General features: G+C 40.3%; 2 protein-coding genes across 3 annotated transcripts; one reads left to right on the top strand and one right to left on the bottom strand.

The window, feature by feature from the left end:
- Nucleotides 1-278: 278 nt before the first annotated feature.
- On the top strand, nucleotides 279-10,383 carry LOC118324214 (mitochondrial carrier homolog 1-like). 2 transcript variants are annotated; one of them, XM_035656424.1, is made up of 12 exons: nucleotides 279-716; nucleotides 1,886-1,970; nucleotides 2,060-2,166; nucleotides 2,698-2,757; nucleotides 3,164-3,221; nucleotides 4,165-4,216; nucleotides 5,151-5,210; nucleotides 5,316-5,409; nucleotides 6,922-6,969; nucleotides 7,054-7,121; nucleotides 7,403-7,478; nucleotides 8,774-10,383. In XM_035656424.1, exons 1-12 carry the CDS (start codon nucleotides 564-566, stop codon nucleotides 8,846-8,848), a joined length of 936 nt encoding a protein of 311 aa, XP_035512317.1. In that variant the 5' UTR covers nucleotides 279-563; the 3' UTR covers nucleotides 8,849-10,383. The 2 variants fall into 2 exon arrangements, with proteins under 2 accessions (XP_035512317.1, XP_035512316.1); XM_035656423.1 differs by having other exon boundaries at nucleotides 330-716; nucleotides 2,695-2,757.
- Nucleotides 10,384-11,329: 946 nt separating this feature from the next.
- Nucleotides 11,330-23,713, bottom strand: LOC118324213 (serine/threonine-protein kinase 38). The gene is made up of 14 exons (XM_035656421.1): nucleotides 23,655-23,713; nucleotides 21,183-21,320; nucleotides 19,816-19,867; nucleotides 19,397-19,519; nucleotides 18,120-18,203; nucleotides 17,914-18,037; nucleotides 17,605-17,759; nucleotides 17,380-17,491; nucleotides 17,080-17,141; nucleotides 16,745-16,862; nucleotides 16,506-16,629; nucleotides 16,250-16,345; nucleotides 15,577-15,671; nucleotides 11,330-15,483 (listed from the first exon to the last, which is right to left on the bottom strand). The coding sequence occupies exons 2-14, from the start codon at nucleotides 21,311-21,313 to the stop codon at nucleotides 15,347-15,349; spliced, it is 1,413 nt and encodes a 470-aa protein (XP_035512314.1). The 5' UTR covers nucleotides 21,314-21,320; nucleotides 23,655-23,713; the 3' UTR covers nucleotides 11,330-15,346.
- Between the last annotated feature and the right edge of the window lie 2,024 nt (nucleotides 23,714-25,737).

The raw sequence follows: 25,737 nt of genomic DNA, 5'->3' as shown, positions 1-25,737 counted from the left end.
GTCACAGGTACAACGAAATTTAAAGTGCTCTCTGGTCAGTGCTTAATTTAGCATAAATTAAAAAAAAATTATAATTAATTTAAGTACTAGTGTTACCCTAAAAACAAAATAAAAACATATAACATAATTAGCAGCATACATAGACACACATAGTCATACACACCCAGCCAAGTTTTCCAGAATGTTCTAACGTTATCAGCCCATCTTGACCACAAGTCTGGTTAAGTGAGAGAAAGAGAGGAGCACACGTGTGTTTAAGTGGTGGTCGTTACTAACGTTACAAGGCTCTGCTCGGGCACGAGCGACCGTTAGACTCCGCCCATGTGTTGTGGTTGTTCCGCGGTCACGTGACCAGAATAAGTTCTGAATCACATGAAACACCTTGTACTCTGTCTTATAAACGACTTGTTACAGTTAACACATCTTATTCGAGACAGACACCTGAATCACCTCTGAAGCCGAGAATATTATTTTGAAAGTCCAAAGCGGAAGGTGTTTCTGTAGTAGTTACGGCTTGACGCTGACCGGGGATGAACCGTCTCCCTCTTTCACGGTAACTAAAGATGGAACCACAAGAAAACCTGTCCGCTCAGGTAGTCGGGGTTGAGCAGGATGTGACACCGACCCCCGTGGATGTGGACGCCGCAATGTTGCTGCTGGGAGCGGGAGTGACCGCCGTCGCACACCCGCTGCTCTACGTGAAGCTGCTAATACAGGTAACGTTAGCTGGTGTCGGTTAGCTAACAGCAACCATAACGACGGTATCAAACCGCCGCTGCTGCGCTGTTTCCATGCAACGATGCTCCTTTATCGTAGCGACCAACGGCAACGGCTGGTCGTTAACGTCCACCCACCGTCCTTACCCAGTCACAAGAGTCCCACTGCAGTCACGGTGTTCTTCCGGTAACCGGAGGTGCAGTACGGCAAAGAACCGCTCCTCGTCCGGTGCAGTGGGGTTTAGAAACATTAATATAATTGTTCACAAATGTGTCAAACATGTTCTCAGTTGTGGCTGTCACTTTCTAGTGTTGGGTAAGCTGCAGGAACTGAGAATCACATCCCAGCACAAGTTCAGAGATATTTTAAGTGAGTGCATTATAACAGGTATTTTTATTTCTATTTGTCCCTGTTTAAATGTCCTCAGATGTTGTCAGAGGGCTGAGGTCAGGTGACTGCAGGGAAATCCATTTCCTTTAACATCAAACCATTGTGGAAGAGCTTTGATGGTTACAGGACTCGCCCATTGCTGATAAAAGACTTCATCAGCAATACTTTAAAAATCCATTAAACCATTTCGACTATTAGTCCATTCCAAAACAGAGGAACCCAGGCTGAGATATGAGAGACATGTTGAGTGGTTATAGCTGATGTGTTTGTGTGTAAAATACTGAATAAAAAAAAATAATAATTTCGCCATTGGGGATTAATAAAGTAAATCCTCTTTTTCAAATTGTGATTTTGGGGTTTATAAATAAAAATTTAGATTAGTGGTTGTTGCTGCTTTTGGAAAAGAAAAAAAGTCATTATTTCCCATTGTATTTACTTTTGCCTGTCAAGTGCATAAAAACATTTATGAAAATAAATAAAAATGTACTTGACTTGCCAATTTGAGGTATGCCTAGGTCTGACTACATCATATATATACATATATAAGTGTGTGTGTGTAAAGGGATTGTCCTGTGATAGATATAGTATATATTGAAAGAATACAGCATCTGTGAAGCCTAACAACGTCCTGATGCAATATATGGCCTTGCTTACAGTATCACAATATACTGAATCGTAACCCCTGTTTCATTGTATTGCCATATTCTTGCCAATACAAATATAACCCAATCATTCCCATAAAGCCGAGAGGTCTAACCTCAGTCACTGTTGTTTCCAGGTGGGTCACGAACCTCTTCCTCCAACTGTGGGCACAACTATGTTTGGACGAAGAGTCTTATACCTGCCTGGCTTCTTCTCCTATGGTGAGTGAGTGAGTTGTGAATAATCACTGTCTCACTGTTTTACTGGACATACTTAAAGAGCAGTTAACAGGAAGTGAATTTGTTTTCAGCACGGCACATTGTGAAAGTTGATGGAAAGAGAGGACTCTTCCGTGGCCTCTCACCTCGTATCATGTCCAGTGCCATCTCCACTGTGGTCAGGAGCAAGGTTAAACAGGTAAGCAAGGGCTGAGAGTAAAAATAAATAGCAAAGTGATTTGCTATTTATATGAAGACTGATGCCGATATGTTTTTGAAACATTTTGTATTTAGCAGTCATTGATCGCTTTGACTGGCGGAAAATTAAATTATTGCTTAGCTTTAATCCTTAACTGTATCCATTATGTCAAAATATCAGTTACTCATCTGTTACAGACTTGAACTATGAAGAAGTCAGAGAAGTAAAGGTTGACATGCCTTGTAATTCATCTTCAGTGAGAGGTGAGCGGGCAGGTAGGGAGGCACAGACAGTCTGACAGGTATCCAGAGAAACTGACGCAGTCGTCTGAGTCGTCTCATGCACACGTCTGTCTGTCCGTCTGCTGTCGGAGTTGATTTTTCTTGAACTTTTTCCTACAACTACGATGGATGAGAGACAGAGACTTGCTGTTTGTTTGTTTCCTGAACTAACAGGAGGGCAGAGCATTGGCGCAAGACTGGATATATCAGGTGGCTTCAGTTCAACTAATTTTAGTTGTTTATTCAGCAGGTGGAGCTTCTATCCAAGAGAGATGACAAGCAGACTTCACTCAGGAAAGTGGTCCAAGAGGTGAGAGGTGCTCCTGAATAACAACATTGGTGACTTCTTTCATTTTGAGTCTAACTGGACAATATAATTGAAATGTCTCCTTATACTTAATGCATACTTTCTGTTGGGCAGTTTCTGTTTAAATATGGATTTGCGTTTTGCTTATATTAGATTTATTTAAAGCAAAATGCCTGTACAGCTTTTGTTGTTGAATGGAAAAAATATGTTTATATTCCTCAAAGTAAGCTACCAAGTAAAGCATTGTTTCAGTATCAGTACTGAAACACAGGTATGAGGTAGAAAATTAAAAAAGATACCCTGCTGTACTCAGGACACATACTGTACAATCCCTTTTCATTGCTTTGCTTTGGAACAAATCTTTATACTTAATACCAGGTTGTCTCTTTGAATTGTTTCCTCTCTCCAGACCTCACATGAGATGGTCATCCAGTGTCTGTCCAGAGTAGCCACTCATCCTTTTCATGGTATGTCCTCATTAAAGGTGCAATATGTAAGAATTTTTGTTCAAAATATTCAACAGTTAACAGTTTTGATTTTATGGCAAAGAAGTCAGCAAGCTAACCAGAGAGCCCCGTCCCGTCCTGCCTCGTAATAACCTCTTTATACCTCAAGAGGCCACAGTGAGTCACTCTAGTGTCCAGTCTGCCCTCAGTTTTCTTGCTGGTTTTATTTTCTGCCACCCCTGGGCTGACACCGCAGTTACCCCATGCTCAGGCTTTATCCCTGCCTGAACCTGCGATGCCTTCATTGTCCCTGTAGTCAGTCCCAGTCCGAGCACAGTAATAGGATGGTAGCTGCACGGTTGTGAGGCTAACTGAGCTAACTAGCTAACAGCAGCTACAGTTAGCAGTTACTCTGCCGATATGCTGCCCCCTATTTGTTCGTGGTATGAATTCAACAGTTGGCCAGTTCTTACATATTGCCCCTTTTTAAGGTTGTCGAAGTGTATTTCACCAATAAAAGTGTCTTTGATTATGTGGCTATATTCTGGAAGCTTCCACCTCATCTACAAAAGCAAGTTCACAACCCAAACTATGGATACAGCTAATTAATTTCATGTTAGTTTTCATGTTGTGATTGGTTGTGAAGTTGTTTTTTCAGTTGATCCTTTAGTGTATAAAATGTTAAAGTACTGTGAAAAATACCCATCACAAATTTTCCAAGGTGATGTCTTCAAATGTCTTGTTTTGTCCGACCAACTAAAACCCAAAGATATTCAGTTCAACAGTGACATAAAACATTAGAGAAACTGAAACAGTAACAGGTTTTTATCATTGAACGATTATTGTGCTACCTACAATATGTGCTATGCTGTCAGTCCCTTTAAAGCTGGTATTAAGTGGACTGTAATGCCGTAAGAGCCAAAAGGTACACTGGTTGATTACCTGTTTTTTTTTCCATTGGCAGTTATGTCAGTGCGGTGTATGGCCCAGTTTGTTGGCAGAGAGGTCAAGTACGGGTAAGACTTTGTATAATTCTGCAGATATGCCACAATATTTCCTTTTAAAGCCTTTGAAGACATGACAAAGGAATACTTGTAACTAAGTAAGCAACAATCCAGGGGCCTGTAATACTAAGCAAGAGGGTTTGGGGTTAGCAAGGGAACTTCAGGTTTTCAGTGCTATGATAATGGTATATCACCATAGTAACAGCGAGGTTTATGCTGAACTGCTCCAGAGGTTCCAGGTTATGCATGCATTTGGCAGCAGGAACTGTGCTGCTTTGAGCTTGGGTTAAGTGTTTAACTTCTTTGTATTTGTGTAATATTATAGTTTGCTCTTCATTTGTGAAATATACTGCTGTGCTGCGACTTTTCCATCTTTGTGATTGGTCATGTGCTACAAACACTGCCCTGTTTACGTGAACACGCTTATTGGGAAACTGTAGGTTGACTTACTGAGTTGATAGGATAGAGTTGACATCGCAGATGTTTGGGTTCAGGTTAGTGAAGCCAGATAACTAAAAGATATCGTGGGTATGTTGAACTTGCTTTGTATTACAGGCCTCTGGTTAAAGTCATGAAAAAAGCAGCATTTTTATGTGGAAATGGCGGACTCCACCACTTTTACTGAAAACTTATTTATATATATATATATGGTTAAACTTGTAAAAGGACTGATGTGTAGATATCACAGATATAGCATATCCGAATATATGTTGGCTGATAAGTAAGAAGAAATTTCCGCCTACTTCAAACCAGTGAGAGAGCACAACACAAACACAGACCTCTGTCATGTGAAATAACTATAATTGTTTAAAGTTCAGCAGATAATACTCATACTCAGAAACTGTTCAAAGATCAGTTTTCAGGGCTGTTAAAATTTGGATAAGAGCCAAACATTTTGACTGTAGACATTCTGCACATGTTAATGGAGTTTGTGTCACCTTTGCAGCGGGATGTTCAGTTGTATTATGAAGATTTTTAAGGAGGAAGGAGTTGCTGGATTCTATGTGTGAGTCATACTTCTACTTTCACTGTTCATTAGTACAATTCTTCTGACTCATTCACCTTGACCTTTGCCCTCCATCAGCCTGAGCAGTGTTTTGTGTGTTTGCAGTGGTCTCGTACCCCATGTGGTGGGAGAGGTTCTCTTCCTGTGGTGTTGTAACCTCCTGGCTCACTTTATTAACACCTACGCTGTAGATGAAAGTGTAAGTCCATCACCTTTTTGGATGGTAGTATAAGAAAAAAACAAGCTATGACAATCAATATCATTTTATATGAACACAATAATTTATTTACAGATAAAACGATTGTATAAATAAGCATGTACAAATATAAATAAATAGTGCAAAAAGTCTAAGATTGAACCGCTCACATTTGAAACAAAATAGTCTCTATGGCTTTCAGCTGTAGTCAGGCTGGGAAACTGTAACACAGAAAGTTCTGTTTTGTTTTTGTCTGTCGATGTAAACACTTCCTCCATGTTAACGCGTTGTCTTGATGAATTCAGTATAATGTAGATTTCTGCAGCACTAATCCACTGCGCTGCTCTGAGGGAAAATCATGCAAAGTTGCGCTGCAGTTGTTCTCGAGTTTGCAGTTACAGTCTGAGGTAAATGCAGCCCAACGTGCACTTAAATCTCTTCCTTAAAAGAAAGAAAGAAAGATATTGACTTGTGATCAGATACTGTGATCATTCATAAACAGCCCAATTGCTAGATTTTTCTTTCTAATAGTTGTTTTAGAATAATATATTAGCCTACAATGAACCTGTAAATCCAATTTGCACTTTATGTTTACGCCTGGTCTTCACCTGGAATTACACTTATATGAGTTATTTCTCAATTGACCCATCCTAAAGCCCGCCCCTTCTTGCTCTGTGCTCCAATAACAGTTGATATGCTATGTGCTGGGCTCGTCTGTGTTTAAAAGAAAACCACATATTAAAGATGGTTAAAAAGATAAAAGCAACACATATATAGTCATATCTTAAAGGACCAGTGTGTAGGATTTAGTGAATCATTAGTTAGCTAGGAAAGGGGGCGTTGACTGAGGTTCTGACCAAGGCTTACTCAACTGTTATTGGAGCACACAGCAAAAAGGAGTGGGACTTAGGAAGGGTCAGTTAAAGCCTTCCAGCAGATCAAAGGGCATACTTCTCTCTATTCCTGGTAGGCTTTTAATTTGAAACATACACAGGAAGTGTTGAGTTTTATTGATGGTATCTTTATTAAAACGGTAGTAAAAACAACTGTAAATGATCAGTGAATGAAAACAGTGTTAGTGTTACACAGAGTGGTGAGTAATGGACATTATACTGAATTTATCATGTGAGGTGTTTTTAATCGTACAGCTAGTTCCTCTTCCCCTCAGTGTTTTTTACCTGGTCTTTATCAGTGAGCAGCCTTTTTATTTGACACTCATGTTACTACACCTGTTTATTTGAGAATTGATGATGGATTCAGAAGTTTCACAGGATAATGGAATAAGGTGTAAAGAGGTATTAGTTTGTCAAGTTGCTGTTCTGGATAGCGAGGTGATCTCAGCTTAATCCATTTTAAAAGTTATACCAGAGAATTATAAAGTATTACAGGTGCTATCAAGCCATTAACTATAGGAAGATTACATTAGCTGAATTGAACTAAATTGGTTATATTTAATTAAATGTCCTGTTACATGAGCAGTACACTTTGACCTCTCTGCTTGTATTTGTGTTGCAGTTCAGTCAGGCCTCAGCAGTCAGAAGCTACACTAAGTTTGTGATGGGCGTAAGTTCAACATTCAAGCTGTTATTGGAGATGTTTCTCATAGGCAGCTTTACTCCGTAGTAACGGAGTGTGTTTTTTCTCTAGATTGCAGTCAGTGTTCTAACATATCCATTCATGCTGGTGGCTGATCTCATGGCTGTCAACAACTGTGGGTGAGTCATTCTTTAAAACATGAGTACATTCACTAATTAATAATCAGGAACATTTTCACTGGAAGCTGTTTGTATACATGATTGATTTCACATATAGTCAGTACATTCAGCGTGGTAGCTCGTACCTAAAAGCAAACATTACAATTTGCAGGAAATAAGGATGAATAAATAAAATATGACAGCTCCAAATGATACATGTTCCTTTAGGGCTTCTCGCGTGTCTTTACTCCTGGCTCCAGTCCTGGTGCTTCAGTCTGACTGGTTGTGCTCTGTGTTGTCAGGCTGGCTGCAGGTCTTCCTCCCCACTCTCCCATCTTTAGGTCGTGGGTGCACTGCTGGAACCACCTGAGCCACAAGGTACACTTAACTCCACCGCTCTCCTCCTCTTCCACACCTCTCACCTCAGACTGGCTTCCACTTGAGCAAACACAGTGACACTACCTGAACCTTTGTTTACATGTGTGAGCCCGTTGGTGGCTGTCTGTTTGCAGTGTGTGGAAGCCAGAGAAGCAGTAGTACACAGAAGGAGGTTTCTGCCTGCAATGTTCCAAATTGGTTTTGTCCTTAATGTGAAACACTACAGGCAAAAGCATTGTTACTTTCATGCACCGGCCAATTTATAGATTTTGGGCTATTTGGCCTCCATAATTAATCAACTGGGGAGGTCTCATGGTGATATCTATCTATCTGTAGTGAATTCACTCGTTTTTCTGCTCAGTGTGTGTACTGCGTCGCTGAGTAGCGGCTCTCTTTCTGTGGAGGCAGACCATCAAATTTGCAAAATGACCAAAAAACAATGGAATGGCCGATATATTCTTTCAATTACCCAACCCTAATCTGAGCCAGAAATCTCCACTTCAGTAGCACTTACCTACACCAAACCTTCCAGTTGTAATTTTGCACATTTCGCCTGCACACATACGGACACACAGACAGGCGTTGTTCACTAGTAAATCACAGTAAAGTCATTCCGTTCATTTCTGGAGGGAGGATGTCAAAAAGAGAATACTGATAGATCTACAGAGTTAAACATAGAGTTCAGAACAACCCCTGTCCTGACTCCAATCACTTCTTTTAGTATGACCAGTTTCTGTATAAGGCTGATTGTGCCTGACCGATATGTTGGTCAGCTGATATAATCGGCCTATCACAGACATATTGGTATACGGTATGCGTATGTGTTTTTTCCCTGATGTATACAGTGCAGAAGAAAATAGTTGTGGTAATATATTGGGGTCAGTGCAGAGTTTGCCCAGCAGAGTGCGCTGTGATTTACAACACTGTGGCAAGCAGTACAGAGTGAGAGAGAAGAAGCAGCTGTTAGCAGTGTGGTTGAGAATGTATATGTCAAATTACTGAACATGTTAGAGAATATTTCACTTAAATACTTTATTACACTGTATAAAGTTATTTGTATAAGAAAGCAGCTTTCCGAGTAGCTTTGCTCTGCCACATCAGTGCAAAAGTCTGTTTTTTTTAAATTCCAGGTAAAAAAAAAACACTGCTGGCTGCCATATAAGTAATCAGTGGATCTTCCCCCTCTGTAAATCTGTATTGGTCTCAAAAATCCCATATGGGTGCTGCTCATATTGTGGACTGAAGTTGTCCATTGTCCACAGCATTTAAAGTCAGTATGTGTCCCCTCCTGTTAGGGCCACCTCTTCAGAGGATCCAGCTTCTTTTTCCGCCGGGTGCCTGTGACCTCCCTGCCCTCCACCGAGGACTGACTTGGCCAGCTAGGGGGCGTTCTTCCTCCTGCCGCTCACAGACATTGTCCAAAGACACGGCCTCGGTCAGCCTCTGCTGCCGCCATCCACACATCGCAGGAGCAGCAGAGAGGCAGTTCAGAGCGCTGAGCAACTTTTCTTTACAGGAGCTTCACTTCAGATCAGTAGATTCAGCAGTTCCAAACAGTTCAGAAACTATGGTCCAGGGTTTTCTTGACTGTGGTGATCAAACATTATGACGCTCCAACATGGGCTCATGGGCACTGCAGTAATTAATGCTGTCACACAAACCAAACCAGTGCCCTGATCTCTATGCAGGAAGATATTTCCAACTCACAGCCTTAACACATATTCTTGAGTTTAGCACTTAAAGGACCACACTGACCAATTCACTACAAATCATAAGTCAGTCCCTCCAGGATTTCACAGGCTTTTTTGCGAATGTTGGGGCCTAAAATGCCGATTGATTGATTTCACTGCAGATTTTCTGAAAAAAACTGCAATGCACATTAGGCAATTTTTTTGCAATGAAAAAGTAGTTAAAATTGCACAAATAGTCGTCTCTAGTGAGAATAAAATCGCAAGGTTTTACATGGTGAAACTCGACTACAATGATTGGTTAAATTTGCAGAAAAGTAGCGGCAACTGGACTTAACTGTAAAGTCATGCAGAATTCATGAGGGTCGGTTGAACTGTGTTAATTGTTGCAATCGCAACTTCCTGGAGGGACTGAAGTAAAGTTAAAAGGTCCAGTGTGTAACGTTTAGAAGGATCTATTGTCAGAAATGGAATTTAATATTCATATCTATGTTTTCATTACACATCTCCTACATTCTTGGAACAGGAGGGTGAGGCGAGGGGGTTGTAATCCGCAACTACACTACTAGAGTATGTCACTGTAATTAGTGGTAATTGCAGGATAACAAAACATAGAATTTTCTTTGAAGGGGAACTTTGCTGATTTTCAACCAGCTTTGTATCATTACAGTGTGGTAGTATATGCAAATGAACAATGTTTAACTTCCCTTCATGCTGCCTGCACGTAGAGCTCCCTGATCATTTACCTGCAAATGTCCAAACTTTTGTCTCTTGATCCGACTGTCCGTGAAAGCAGATGGGGAAGTACAATCTGTTGTTTGAGCAACAGACAGCTGGACAGACAGTTTAATTACAAGTTGGAAGTTTAGTGGTGGTGAGGTTGAAGTCATGTGACCGTGGTGTAGTTGGTTTATTTATTTACACTTCAAACATCCTAAAGTATCTAAAGTATCATGGGTCAAATTAGAAAACTGACAGTGCCTGACAGCACTCTTGCATTTCAACATTTGGAAATGGAAAGTAGTGTTTCTACAGTCACATGGTCTTACTTTAAACTATCCTTTAAAATATTGACCTTCAGTAGGAAAAAGAAACCAACCAGCAGCCTCACCCACTGCTCTGATACACAAATATTACAAGAATATTAACAAAATAAGTTTGAATCTTTCATGTATTTGTAATACCTAATCCTTTTCCAAGCCTGTTATTAGCAGTAACTCCCCATCCTCCACCAGTGACTGTCCTCCATTTATCAGTAAGTGTTATTTATATGAAGCCACTTCAGTTCTGAAGCTGCATGAAGTTCGGACTAAACAGGACACACTGCATCTAAAGGTTTGCCATTTCTTTGCCAAAACAGTGTCTGTGTTTCTGTTTATAGAAACAATCTGTGTGTCCGGTTATGCTGACTAACAAAAACAATATATTTGTTAATTTAAAGGGGGGAAGAAACTATGTATATAGAATATAGAAATGCATGGGAAATCACCATGGCTACAATGTAAAGTCTTACATATAGGAAATATGTAGATGTAGGAGTTATGTAAAGTAGCATGTCTTAAATTTTAATTTTATACCCTGAAGTTTTAAGAATTTCTTTTTGATGTTTTAAAAAAATATATATTTTTGTGCTGAAATGTTTTTTCATTCCATCATACACAACCTGTTACATTTAAATCTTTCCCAGAGGACTAATTAAAAGCCATATGCGTTACTCTCTCATGTGACTGACAAGTGAATGATGTTCATATTTTGACTTGTTTATTCTCCCTTAGTCCTTATGACAATCTTTGCTACCCCCCAGTGGCCAGTCTGTGGTAAAAATCTGCCCACTGCTTTCTAATAAGAGTTGAGGTATACGCATCTGAGTCCGTGTCTACTGAGTCTGTACTTTACGTTTGGCCCCGTGACACACAAACTCAAGTTATATTGAAATTGTAACTGAACTTTTCATGCTAGAACATGATACTGAGTTCAGGCGTGGCAGCAATAGGCTTCCGTATTTCAAAGCAGTGGGCTTATTAAATTATTAAAATGCCAAGCAACGAACCCCGGGAAGTCAACAGTGGCTGTTATTTTGACCATCTTGAGACATCCGTCTACATCCTAATGAAGGCACTTCGCTACCATTCACTCAAATGTTGTGAAGGAGGACACAACACAGTAAGTGCAGAGTAATTCATTGTCAAATAGCAGAGAACAATACAACAGCCACACGCTACAAAGAGAACAGTGGTTTAAATAATGTACACCCACCTTCCCAGAACCCCTCACTTCTCACTCTCAGATCACATGTGGTACTTGATGACACGAGCAGAGCATACACACACATCTGAGCCTCACTTGTAGAAAACAACATACAGGCCTTCAAGCAATCCAACATTGCATCGTTTTTACTGAGCATGATCACATCCTCACCCACAGTCTGAAGCATACCTCGCTCTCTCTCTCACTCTCTCTCACTCACACACACTCACACAAAGTGGCATTATCAACAAGTCATTCCATGTACTCTATTGCTTTAAGCTGACTCATCTGTGGTTTGGTAAAAGCATGCCAAGCCTAAGCATTCCAATAACAGACAGTGTGTTTAAAATGGTGACCCCTGCCATAGCAAAAAACGCTCCACCGCGTGCTTTTATAAAATGTGTTACTTCATCTACACACTACCTGAATGCACTAAGTTTTATATTACAGACAATAGGAAAAACTTTCAGACTCAACTTTTATATATGGAAGCCCATTCCTGCCAGAAAAAAATAAATAAAATGTTCAAATTTCAGAGATAGGAAATCCTTTTTAAAGTTGCAATAAGAAAATACTAAGTTACCTTTAAGTGAAACTTGAGGTCATAATTGTACGATAATATCAATTTCGACCTCAAATCTCAAAATATGGTCTTAGCCTATGTTTTAAGTTGGCTGGTCAATATTAATGACATACATCCAAATTTTAGCATGGCATAGTTAGACAAAATTACCAAACATAAGACAAAATTTCAAATCAAAATGATGACATACAATTTGACTTTAAAAACTTAAGTAAAAACTCACTTTGGTACCATGTCCCAATTTTGACTCAGTAAGCCAAACTTATGAGGTCATAATTTGAGTCAAAACTTGGCAAAAAAAAAACTTGTCTGACAAAATCTAAATGATGAAATACATTTTTTTTTTTTTAAACTTACTTCGCTCTTTCTTTATGGTTTATGAGGGAAATGGGCTTCCATAGTTATACCTCGGGCCAGGACGATTAAAAATAAACAAACTTGCATGGTCCAGGCGACATTCACACGAACAGCATTTTGGAATTATTGTGGCAAAAATTATTTTCTCTGACTCCATAAAACATTTACATTCATTAGAAATGACAGCATTTTGGATATTATGTTCACTGAAGGATGTTTAGCCCTGTGCTTTTAAATTTATAAAAGTAACTCCACACTGGAACTTGTTCAGAGGACAAGCTCTGCTGCATTGTGGAATTATTCTGTAAGATGTTAAGTGTCTCTTGAAACAAAACAGAACATACCAAACCAAAAACCACAAAAAAAAAAAAAAAAAAATACAGTAACATACACAGACACACACCTGACAACCTGACAAAAGCAATGCTATACGTTTCCCTCCAGCTGATATCAACTTCAAACATCCTGACCTCAGAAATCAACCACCACACTATTACACATCAAATATACTTTAAAAAAATAACTTGTCATAAAGTTCATCAACCAAACCAATCCAATGTCTTGTGAATACAATACCCGAAGCAGAGGTGGCAATTTAAACAAGAAACTGTAACAGAACTGGAACAAAGGCCTGAAGGCAGAGCAGTGACAGCGGTAAATTCCCACACCATTTACAGCACAGTTTTATCTACATGTGCAGAACATGTGAGCAGAACATCTTTTATTCCCACAAGGCTATACATGTGTGAGCCTCCTCAACACTCACACTGAAATCTGAAACAACTCAACTGCAACGCATCTTTCCAGAGACAGTGTCCCCGTTACTCTGGGTAATTCAGATGAACCATGTTCTACTCAAGGTTTTTCTGCTGCATTACAATAATACAACAAGCTAAACAGTGAGATTCTGAGAGCCAATGAGTTTAATGAGCTGACTAGCAGGTTGCAGTTGCGTTTCAGCAGTACATGTTTGCACTGCACTAATACATCTATTCTGTAGACTATTTAATAGGCTGATCAGTCTACAAGAATTGACCCTTCCTAAGTCCCGCCTCTTTTTACTCTGTGATCCAATGACAGTTGAGAAAGTCAACTTTTTCTTTTCCAGATATGCTATGTGCCAGGCTAATCTATGTTGAAAAGACAAGCACATTTTGAAGATGGTTAAAAGATAAAAGCTATATAGTCACAACTAGCCAACTAGCTAGCTAATCTACATCAATTGTTAGCTAGTCTGAAAGCTAACTGTTACCAAAATGCTAGCTAACTAGCTAGCTATGTAAGAAAAAAACGAGTTAATTTACATCAATCGTTAGTTAGCTAGAGTTTTGCTGACATTAAGTAACTTAAGATGCGACTATATACCGGTAAGTGTCGCTTTTATCTTTCAACCATCTCCAAAATCTGGTCTTTTCAACATAGATGTCTCTAGCACATAGCATATCTAAGTCCAGGAAAGGAGAAAGTTCAGACTGAGATTTGCTGACCTGTTATTGAAGCACAGACCAAAAAGGGGTGGGACTTAAAACATTTCAATTGCATTAGATGGAGTTTCAATGGGAAGATGTACTGTTTCATGCTCATTAGAGCTGTTCTGATACATTTTTTTTTCCTGCTGATACCAAGTAGTCTTCTGATACAAAAAATTAGATACATAGTATCTTATTTTTTAACAAGCGTATACTACTAAACCTGTATGACCGCAATCATTGTTGCATGGATTGACCCAGGTTAAACCCAGTAGGGCGGTTCATGAATTAAAAATGCAAATGGGGCACTGCTGGGAGTAGAAGGTCCTGTTTTGGGGCAGATAAAGTAAGTGGTATCTGATCAGTGCACAGACATGAATACTTGCTGATACCAGATATTTTAGGCAGTGTCAAGGGAATTTATTTTTCTAGTAACTGTATTGAAACAACTCTAATGATGATCTTCAGATTTCCCACCCTTATGACATTAAAAGTCTGAGTGTGCAACATGTTCTTGGCATTGAAATAGTCAAATGTAGACATTAGTGGGGTAATGGTGACCTGGTTTTGAGATAGCGCCTTCACTTCCCTGTCAAACTCATGTGACCACAAGTATACTTTTCCAGTCCAAATAAAACACCCAATCCAAACACACAAACTACTGAGCTGTAGGCCTGACTGTACTGGAGTTGGATTAAACATCATATAAGGTGCTAAATGTATCTGAACGTAGGTGGGTCATTGTGAAAATGTAACAACAATCAACAAAATGCACCATTCTCATATATTTACGCTTTTCAACAAGCAAACCTTGCAAATATCAATCTATAAAACTACAATTCTAAGTTATGTGACGTGACAGAGATCAAGCAGAAACATCATTCAGTTCAGTCTTTGGTTAGGTCATGTGAAGAAGCCAGCAGCACTTTAGAGAAGCCTCATAGTGAGCTCTTGTAGGAAAATGATGAGAAACATTTGGACAGAATCCCTGAAGAGCACCTGATTCACTTCAAGTGGCGACTTAATGCAATGTTTGAGTTGATAAGTCAACATGAAACGGTAAATGCAGTGGATGCCCTGGTTTGGAAGGAGAAGAGCCCTTGGTAGGTCCAACAGACTGATGCTGGTTTATAGACAGGGAATGTAAATGGTGCTGGTATAAGGACTAAAGACATCCCACTGCATCCACTGGTGGCAAAGGGAAGTGGAGAGAATCACAATCTCTGGAATCCCAGTTCAGTCTTCACGTGTGAGTAGGAAGTAGAAAGGTACCCTCAGAAGCGCCAGAAAAAGTGAAGACCTGCAGAAATGAAGGCAGCAGTTCCTATGGTGGAAAGCAACGGACGAAATGGAGCCCCTTTATTATTTGCAGAGTCCTGTGTGACAAGAATCCTTGTCACTCAGGTAACAGAGAACCAACAGAGTTCTCCTTTCAGGGCTGAAGTTCCTTAGACAACAGGGGGTTGGACGACTCATTCAGGTTTCATGGTGGTGTTGGTTAAAAAAAAGCCTGTCTGAAGGTGTTCATCTCTTGCCTGACTTCATGTAGGACGGTATCGCTCCTCGAGCGGTCAGGCCTTCGAAGCGTTTGTAGGTGTAGTTGATGAAGACCCAGTCCTTGTTCTTCAGGTCGACCTCGGTCTGGTTAGACACCGGGGCGACTGGACAATGGGGCAGAAAGAGCACGAGGGTTTTTAATCATTTCAAGACAGCACAGCACACATGAAAGTGTTCAACAGAAAGAGGCAGCGTACCTGTTGGTGTGAGGATATCTGAATCAGGGAACTCATCGAAGTTTGAGGTGTCGTCGATGCTTTTGATCTCTATGGGAATGGCAGCAGGTCTCTCTCTGGAGAACAGGTCAGTGAAGGTAGAAAATAGAGAGTTGGAAAGGTCGCCAGAGTCAAATCTTGCGTTTCAGAACTTCAGAAGCTGGGTGACAATCTAAGGCCGACTGTTAGCCCGGCTTTTGTAAACGAGGTGGTGCACCGCTGTTGCTCAGTAATTTTCAGATTTAGTTGGACAATCATGTTAAACATATCAGAATTTCAGTAAGATCTCTTGCATTATCATGTGCCAGTTCTCTATGTGTTGGCTTGTGCCTCTGTATAGGGAAGTATAATTTAAATACCACATTGGTTGTCTGCCCCAGCTGTATTTTTATTACAGTCCAACCACAGTCTGATCTGTTGGCCACTGGAGCAGTTTGGAATTTCACTGTCGGTTACGTCTACACGCTATTATCAAATGCATTTTTAAATATGTTTTGTTGCAATAAACACAAAACTCTGGAGCTGTCTCATTCTGTTAAATTATTCCATTACAATTAATTTCCAATTTCAATATCAATAATCTAAGACCAAGGAAAGGTTTCAAATGCCTCACAGTAACAATTGTTTAACACGAACCTATGATAACAGTCCCCACCTGATATGGTCGTAGTCCACCCCCTCAAAGAAAGGATTGGACTTGATCTCCTCCACACCTACAGCACCGATCCTGTGCTCCTCCTCACAGCAGAACCTGCTCCCAACACATGTTCACATTACATCATACACAATCAACAACTCAGTACAAACCATGTTGTGTTAGGTGCTATTAGATGACTGATATCAGTGACTGTAGCATCAGTTACTATGGTACAGGCGAGAGTGCTGAAGGATGAACTGAGGTGTGTTCCTACCTGAGGATGAGGTCTTTGGCCTTCTCTGATATAGGCACTTCTGGAGGAAAGGTCAGCGTCTCCCGCCAGTTCATCACTTTCCTGTACGTCTCCTGAGGCGTCTCTGAGCAGAACGGAGGGTAACCTGCGGACAGCAAAGAGACCATTGTTTAGACCACATCTGGCCTGGCTTGGCCTGGTCAAACACCCCTGAAGCTAAAATACGCTGGATGCGGTTCCATCATGTTGGAGTCATTTACCTATCAGCATCTCATACATGATGACACCCAGGCTCCACCAATCGCAGAGCTTGTTGTATCCATTTTGCATGAAGACCTCTGGAGCGATGTAGTCTGGAGTTCCCACTGTGGAGAAAGCCTGACAGAAAGAAAGTTAGAGGGAGTTTGCTTTGAGATGACAGTAACACTGCTACCGACACCTTTCAGTGCATACTAAAAAAGTATCAAGGTCTAAACCTGTAATAGTGACATTTTATTTAAACGTGTGCTGTATGCGTTCATATGTTCCATACATAATGTACACAATTAGGGATGAAAGGCTGGCAATGTGTAATCACGTCAGTGTTCAGACCTACCAGCTGCCTCCTGTTCCTCTTCCAGGTCTCTGCTTTCCTCTTGGAGTTCATGTTCTGGAAGGCTGTGGAGACAGAACAGCTCAGTATTAAAAGCTGAATACTGATGCATTAAACCCCCCCCAATTATTACATACTGGCTAACCAGTGTGGAATCATTCCTGCTTTGGTTTAGCCAGAATTGTTTTTTACAGGGAATAAATACATTTAGAGATTGGTGTTTTAATTGAATGAATCATAAAACATGGACAAATTGGAGTGGCTGCAAGTGATGGTTGGAATAAATGGAAGGGGTCACCTTACTTTGCTTACTGAGGTCACTGGGCAGGCTGTGGTTCAGGTTCTTGTAGAACTCAGTACGGTGAGCCCTCTTCAGCCCTGTGCACAGACCAAAGTCAGACAGCTTCACATGACCCTGGAAACACAAAATACAACATAATAAGCACTGAAGCTGGGGTCACAACACCCAAGGCTGAGAAACTGCTCTATAATAGTCTACTTAAAAATGGAAAGTTGACCATGACTCACCCTGGAGTCCAGCAGCAGGTTGTCTGGTTTGATGTCTCTGTGAATGAAGCCCAGCTGGTGAATGGAGTCGATGGCCAGCACCGTCTCTGCTATGTAGAACTGAGTAGCCTCTTCTGTTAGCGTGTCCTTCTTCATCAGCAGGGTCATCATGTCTCCTGCACCACAACAGCACAAACCACAGTTACACTGGCACTTATGTCCCTGATGGTTTAGGAACGCTGGGGGGCTAGGATAAAGATCTGTTCTGGTTAGAAGTAAGTGATGCGATGGGTTCTGGTCTCCCCACAGTATTGTGTAATAGGGTCATACCTCCAGGCAGGAACTCCATGATGAGGTAGAGGTTCATCTTATCCTGGAAGCTGTAGAACATTTTGACCACCCACAGGCTATCTGCCTCTACCAGAATGTCCCGCTCAGCTCGGATATGACCAACCTAATAAAACAAGACACACGCAGGTTCAGAGATGTCCAACAGACACAACAGAAGCATTCCAGCGTGCATTCTGCTGCCTCACCTGTTCTTTCTCCAGCATGTCGGCTTTGCGAAGGATCTTCATGGCGTAGACGTGACCAGTGTCTTTCTTCTGCACCAGACGAACCTGGGGGCAAACACAACAACCTTTATACCAATCTGACAGAGACCTGATCTAGGGTTGGGCGACTGGACAAATATATTGGCTATGTCGGTTATTTTTTGTCCTTTTATTTAGTTAATTTAGTGGTCTGCCTCCAAATAATGAGAGCCGCTGCTTAGCGACAGAAACTCATTCAGCAGCGCAGTACGCACACTAAGCCGGAGGACGAGTGAGAGGAAAAACAGCTGGAGAGCCAGAATCTCTTCACATCTAACTCTGTGAATTGAGGGTTTATTTCCACCCGTTTGACAACAGGGAATACAGTTAGGAGGTGATTTACAGTGGCCCCAACCAAGACTCAGAGCATCAGAGGGACAGCATCAGTGTGTGGAGCCATTATTTTTAAAATCATTTTCTAGTAAAATACATGAAAAAACTTCAAACATCATGTCTTTCATAGAAGATAAAGGCTATGAATAGTTTTGTATAAGAATTCAAAATTAACTATTATGGAACGATGGGATTTAATTATCCATATAATTCATAATAATATAAATTTGCCATTATGGGCTGATAATTTATCTGTCCCAATAATTATCGTTCATCCCTAAAAAACTGTCATATCAAATCTAATAAGAAAAAAAAGGGTGTATTTCAACTGATACATGGTGGATTTTGGTGGAGGGGCAGACAGGGAGGCAGAGCTGTGGCTCTGTGCTCATTTAAAGAACTTCCTGATCACTGTCACTGATGGACTCCCGCTCTCTCTCTCTCACTCTCAGGTGATGCTGTGTGTCTCTGCTATAATATGCTGAGGCAGGAAACCATGCTGTGTGATACATGGACATGTTTACCAATGATCAACAAGCCACAAGCACCAAACCTGTTACTCGCAAATTACTCGCATTTATCTCAACCACTTTAGCTCAGGGTATTAATATTGTCTGTGTGCTCCAATGTTACCGTGCATATACAGAACACAAACTCCACAAACTTCAACTACTGGGAAACTGACAAAAAAGGAAGCAAGAAAAATACAGACACTCTTCCTTACTTATTAGAAGATTGCATTCTGGGTAAGCTGTCATAGATGATATAGTATGTTCTAGATCCAAGATTAGCTCGAGTACTGTAATCTTTGCTTGGAAAAACACACTCTTGGGATAACAATGGCACATGGGAATCATGTCCCAAGTATTTATGTAAAAGGTTTTTACCTCTCCAAAAGCTCCCCGGCCAATCACCTTCAGGGACTCAAAGTCCTCCAGACCCAGTCGAGTGCGTTTCAGGCGCAGGAACTCTGTCTCTTTCCTTGCGTGTTGAGAACGACGCATACGTTTCTGCAGAGCACAGACACCACTTTTAAAATAACACATTCATAACTGCATGTTTCCAAAGCAATAACTAAAAATTACTATTATACACTTCTTTAGGATCTTGTGATGGCTGTGTAGTGAGAGTTCTGTCACGTGTGTGAGTGACTTTAGCTCAAACACATTATTATTATAAATGCTCACTGTCCACTCAAAAGGAAATAAACACAAACTGATTCAGCAGATCTAAAAATAGTGTGAGTTCTCCCATTCTGCCACAAAGCATGCTGGGAAAACACTGCGGGTGTGTGTTTGTCACTCACCTCTTCATCAGCCAAACCCTCCTGATCCATCACTTTCTCCAGCTTCTGCTGCCTGAAAAGACGATCTGAGCATTAGAATTTGTTTTAAAGCCACAAAGTAGTGTACGCACATCCCACCATATCAGCAAGACCAATCTTCATCAGGTATACTCAGCAGAAAACCAATAAGGTCTATATTTACACTGTTGACAAGGCCAACATGTATCCACTCCATTTTTTACAATGTTGACAATGGGAATATAAAGATATATCGCGATACAGACATTAAGATTCTAATAGGCGAGATGAAAAATGAATAATTTTTTTTACAGAAAAGAATATGCTTATTTTTGCAGTTTATAGCCTACCTCAGAAATAGAAAGGATTCTATAATTTAACAAAAAAAAAAGTTAATTCAAGAGTCATAATTTGTCTTCGATCTCAAAAAAAAATCTCAAAAAAAAATAGAGAAAAACGTGTTGTGAACCAAGTATGGTGAGATGACTGCATTGTTACATCCGTAGTTTACAACATGAAACTCATGATGCAGCTGTTGCTGCTCTAAACACAGGGGCGCGCTGAGTGTGTAAGCTGTCATGTATTATTTATTTGTTTTTCTTTGTGGATTTGTTAATTGTGGATGGCGTGTTTCTTTGTTGAGTGTATGGTGTTGGTATGGTGCAGTGATGTGGACATGAATTTCCCCCTTGGAGGAGGATAAATTTAATTGATTGATTGATTGATTGATTGATCAACCAAAGGGATGCAATGAAATACTGCCACTCCTCTCATGGCTCAGGTGGCTTAACACTGCAAACATGGTGCCACATCTGTAATAACATGTAACACAGATGTTTCTTATAGTAAAAACATAGTTATACTATGTAAACACACATTGTGTAGAAATAGTAGTAAGCTTCTTTGATTTGATACACAACACAGATGTAAACCTGACCCTACGCTGTTATTCCACAGTATTTACCAGCCAAACCCAAAACTGACCTGCATTTGGCACTTGGCAGAAGTTAACTTTGGCCCCTGGTGAGCCTCAAACCCACATGGTGAACCATGCATTTGTGTACTGTTAAACTCTGCATGTTTCTATTTTATTTTATTGTTTAAACCACCCAGCCTCTATACTAAACCAAATCAGGAGTAAACTCTGATTGTCACAACAGGAAGTGACCTTGCCTCAGTTACATTTTGACATAAGCAACACTCGCTGATGAAACACAAACATGTGAAAAAATATAATGTTTAATATATTTGTGTGTGTGTATCAAGTTATAAGCAGAAGCATTAATCATTTTTCACTCTGACTGAAAATTAAATTGCTACTATGTTTTAGCCTAGTATAACAACAAATACTGCAAACATGTGGATGTTACCTCATCTCCCTCTCTTCGTGCTGGGCGATGAGGTTACTGTAAAAGTTCTCCAGGGTCACTTTGGCCATGGTGACCCGCTCCTTGGTGTGGTTACTCATGGAGGAGCACGAGCTCTGGCCAGTCATCGCCATGCTTTACCTGCCAAGACACACAGTGGATGAAGTGAGCACAGTGCAATACAGCCCCCGTCAGTGCATGCTGCTGGAAATACACACACTCAGACCACTGCCACATAGCTGAGCAGAAACACTGCACCACTGAGGAGTACAGGGGATTAAAACGTAACTTGTTGTCATGCTAAAGTCAGACATTACAAAACTGAGCGGAGCTCGAAATTGGAACTATGAAAGAAGATAACTATTGGCCCAGAAAAAGGGGAAGGAAAGCTGCTGGTTCTGTTGCCAGAGCAGCAGCATTGTGAAAGAGCAGTTATGAAGAAGAAATGATGGGGAAATGTGATTTGTGCAAATCCTTACAGATAGGACTTTTTAATGCAAGCTTCCAGACTTAAAGCTGCTGTAGGCCATATCATTTCATTTGAATTTTGATCAAAGTGTGCACACACCTCTTTGTCTTTAGGGTTTTGTAAAACTGGTCCCAGTCTGGATTCAACAACCAATCAGAGTTAGGTTGCACATAATTAGCCAATCATAGCGACTCTGTACAAACAAGGGCCATCCAGGTTCTATGTGTCTTGGTTCTTGCTCTCTGCTAGGCCCACACAGAAGTTGTGTCAAGAGCTATGGCACCTTGTGATACATTTCCAATACCTCCTTTGCGTACAGCGCTGTATTGTACAAAAACAGCCAAAAGAAGGAAGAACATGGAGGAGAAGAGCGAGAAAAAGAAAGCGCTAAATAGAAACAGAGATCAGATAAGGTCAACATCGGGGCGGAGTTCTACGAGGCGGCTGAGAGAGAGGCTTTGCATTGTGGACGTTCAAGCTGCCTCCTGCAGTTTTAATGCAAATGTAGGGGTTGTACAACATAATCATATCAGAATCCTTCAAATAAATGTATCACATGGCTTCGTTCATTTTGTAGACTATAAATACTGCAATGGTTAATAGCTTCATTCATGTAGTTAGCATGAAATATAAAGGTTTATATTAAAGGTTAGGTTTAGATTTTTACTTGCCTACATTGAAAAGCTATTTGATGCTGCAATAACTCAACTGTCCTTTTTTAACTTTGTGCTGCAGTCTTTATGTTTATCTGGCAGCATTCCTTTCAGACTTGGGTTGTGTCTTCAGTGTTGGACATATGTTAACACGTCCGACCTCATAAGACTGCTCACTGTGACTTTGGTGCTTGTTCAGACACGGGACATGAGGATTTTAAGTTAGATATTAACTTGCTCAAAAATGTCTGTGGTGGTGGTCAGAGTTTGGCCCACCTAAACTGCAGACCATTAAAGCAATCACACTTCAATGAACAGTTTCAGGTTTCTATGAAACGTTGACTTCTCCGTTTAAAACAGTCCAGCCATCGTTTGCATTAGTTCACTAACTGTCAAGTATGTTTTTGGTATGACACAAAACCGTTCAAACACAGCCTTTAATGGCCTAAAACAGCCAGTCAATGACAGTAAAGCCAACTGTTAAACGCATAGGAATTACACGTAGAAGGGGAACCTAACACTGATAATATAATGTGTTCCGCGTTACGTGTGATGTGGCCTTAAGTTACATTTGTACAGAATTTAAACGAGAGCTCAGTGCGACGTCCTCCGTAAAAACACAAAGACGACATACAGATATGGAAGATATTGATAAAACGTGAATGGTGAAGTTTAGCTCGTTTTGATCAGTGAGACGGACCCAGCCAGTGTCAACAACACGTAGCTACCAAAGTTGTTAGTTTCGGTTGCATCGTAGCCATACGTGCCATCAACTACCCAAAGAGCAAAGGATTATGAACAGAGAGTAATTTAACTCAGCACTTAACACTCTTTAACGTAACCTCGGTTCAATTATAGTTTATAATTTTAAATTGGCTTAGTTTCCGTTAGGCTAAAGCCTCATAAACATATGCTTTAACCTGCTAGCATTAGTTGGCTAGCAAGTTAGCTATTAAAGTTCCTGCATGCGTCAAGTCAGGCAGAGACAGCATGAGGAACACTGACCGCTTACTTCAAAATACAACTAGCACGTTTCTAGGAAAGACAGTTTCATGCGTTTCTCGTCTTTCACAATTTTATTTTGAAAGTTTTAACCGGAAATTCTCCACTCTAATTTTTATGAACTCGACAACTTGAAGTTAACCAAAGCGAATAGCTAAGGGAAAGTTAGCTAGTAAACGTTAGCTACTTATCTGCTAAAATAGCTCGAGTCGTTTGTATTGAAATAGAGCACCATACGCCAGAGGGCGTTCACAATTCATTTAGTTGGATAATTAACTAAAGAAAACGTTCAACATATTATCTTCTAGATCTTTCATTCTGTATTTTTCTTCTTGTTCTTTGTTCACTTACCTTGGTCGAAGGTGCGGTATCTGCCGTCTCTTCCTCTGCTTTGCCGAGCCTTGCGTCACCATCAATTTGAACTCAGCCATGACACCTAGTGGCCAATATAGACTAGGGAAAAAACTGTTTCAAATAAGGTGTGAAGTGTCTGAAAAACCTTCTTCTTCTTGTCTATCCCATGGATGTATTAAGAGAGAAAACGTTTTTTCCCTCTCTTGTATTTAATGATCATCAAGTGAAACAAAAACATGAGGAATACCATTTGTAACAAGAATATTTTTTTAATTTGACTTTATTAGAATTAGAAGATATACTTTATTGATCCCCTAGGGGGAATTTTTTTTTCACTCTTTTTTTAGACACACACACACACAGGCTGAAATAACACAGCTTTATCATGCACATGCTGTGGATTCATGCAAAAGGGAGGAGAATGGTCGGAGTGAAATGTGGGCAAGCCATGACCGTTTTACCTCAGCGGCGCCATATTGAGTAACCGGTTTCAGTGGGTTAGGTTGGCCCTTGTGGGCTCAATGGCCACGCTCGGCAGTGCACAGGGAGGTGAAACTGGCACCTTCCAGTACCAGTCCACACTCCATAATTTTAGTGGCCTGTGGACTTGAGCCGGCGGACCCTTCCCAAGCCGAAGTTTCCCTACACACTGAGCTACTGGCCGCCCCCCCCCCCCCCAAAATTATTAACCCGTCCAAATTGGGAAATATTCTTTCACTTAAATTATTTTACACACATACAGTCACACACAGGCTCATGGACATGCTGATGAATGTGGAGACATGGTGGGGAGTTGATGGGCTGCCAGGGGAGCAGTTTAGGGGTTGTTGCCTTGCTCAAGGGCACCTCTCAAGCTACCAGTCCACACTCACATACTGTGAACTGGCCACCCCTTTAGGTTCTAAGCCAAGTCCCTATGGGACTTGAGCTACTGCCACCACAAAGGAGAAGAACAAAATGAAATAGAATACAGACCACATTTCAATTACAAATAGTTTTTAAAGGCATGTAGAAGGCCGTGGAGTCCCTGGTGGATGTTCTGAATTTTGCAGCAACACTTTCCATTTCATCGCTTCATATTGTATAATGAATAGTGGGTTTCCTCTTTAGACGACTTTGTATATTATTACTCCTGGATATAAAAATTACCAAACCAGAATTAGGAAAGATTAAAATAAAGACATGACTTTTTCCCATTAATAAAGCAAATAACGCGGCTTTGTCGTACCAAAATTTTATCTGTCCCACACTCAATTCTAAGAGCACATGTTTAACAACCATCGCTTGATCCAGAAAGAAATAGTTAAACACAAATGTTTCATAAAATAGAGATATCTAAAAGTGTTTCTGTGCCAGAGTTTACAGTTAATACTCTGAAAGATACCAACGCCCCAAATGTGTTAAGAAAGTACTGCTATGAATATAATTTTATTCATATACAAGGAATGAAAATGGATGAATAATTAAAGAAAAAACACCAAATCCTCAAGTAAATATATTTTTGTGAAGGTTAAGATGGGGGCTTTTGGGACATTTATTTTTTAATTGTAAAACAATGATGTACTTACTTCTATTTTAAATATGGGAGCTACAGGCTCTCACCTACAAACTAACAGAAATAATATCAAATGCTGATATCAAAAAGTTAATAAACAAAACTGTTGTATGTGGATTTGTATTTTGACTGCTAATGAATTTTACATATTTTTTTTTTTTTTTCCCTCAAAGATAGAGACAAGACAAGGACAGATCATGTTAATGATGTTTTTGGATTAATATTACTGCTGCATTAAAGGTCAAGTATGTGACATTTAGGAGGATCTATGTCAGAAATGGAATATAACATTCATAGGTTATGTTTTTTATTAGGTGTATAATCACCTGAATATAAGAAAACATTATGTTTTGTTACCTTAGAACTGCCAGCTGTTATTGTTTTACTCAAGAGTAGAGGACGTGGCTCCCTTCTCCTTGAGTCGGCCATGTTGCAACCGCCACATCCTGTTTCTAACTACTCTCGCAGGTAGCCCTACAGTATTGTCTAAGTGTTGTTTTAGAGTTTCGCAACATCAATATTTCT

Source organism: Morone saxatilis, unplaced genomic scaffold (assembly GCF_004916995.1).
Source record: "Morone saxatilis isolate NCDOM2014 unplaced genomic scaffold, NCSU_SB_2.0 Contig15, whole genome shotgun sequence".
Taxonomy (NCBI): Eukaryota; Metazoa; Chordata; class Actinopteri; family Moronidae; genus Morone; species Morone saxatilis.
Note: the sequence above shows the minus strand (reverse complement) of the source record. Positions and strands in the feature narration are given on the sequence as shown.

Coding starts and splice junctions, on each gene's coding strand:
- LOC118324213 (XM_035656421.1), bottom strand. CDS start 21,313: ATGGCGATGACTGGCCAGAGCTCGTGCTCCTCCATGAGTAACCACACC. Junction 18,038..18,119: donor ACATGCTGGAGAAAGAACAG/GTGAGGCAGCAG, acceptor TTGTTTTATTAG/GTTGGTCATATCCGAGCTGA. Junction 15,672..16,249: donor GTGGACTACGACCATATCAG/GTGGGGACTGTT, acceptor CCTGTTCTCCAG/AGAGAGACCTGCTGCCATTC.
- LOC118324214 (XM_035656423.1), top strand. CDS start 564: ATGGAACCACAAGAAAACCTGTCCGCTCAGGTAGTCGGGGTTGAGCAG. Junction 717..1,885: donor ACGTGAAGCTGCTAATACAG/GTAACGTTAGCT, acceptor TGTTGTTTCCAG/GTGGGTCACGAACCTCTTCC. Junction 7,122..7,402: donor ATGGCTGTCAACAACTGTGG/GTGAGTCATTCT, acceptor CTGTGTTGTCAG/GCTGGCTGCAGGTCTTCCTC.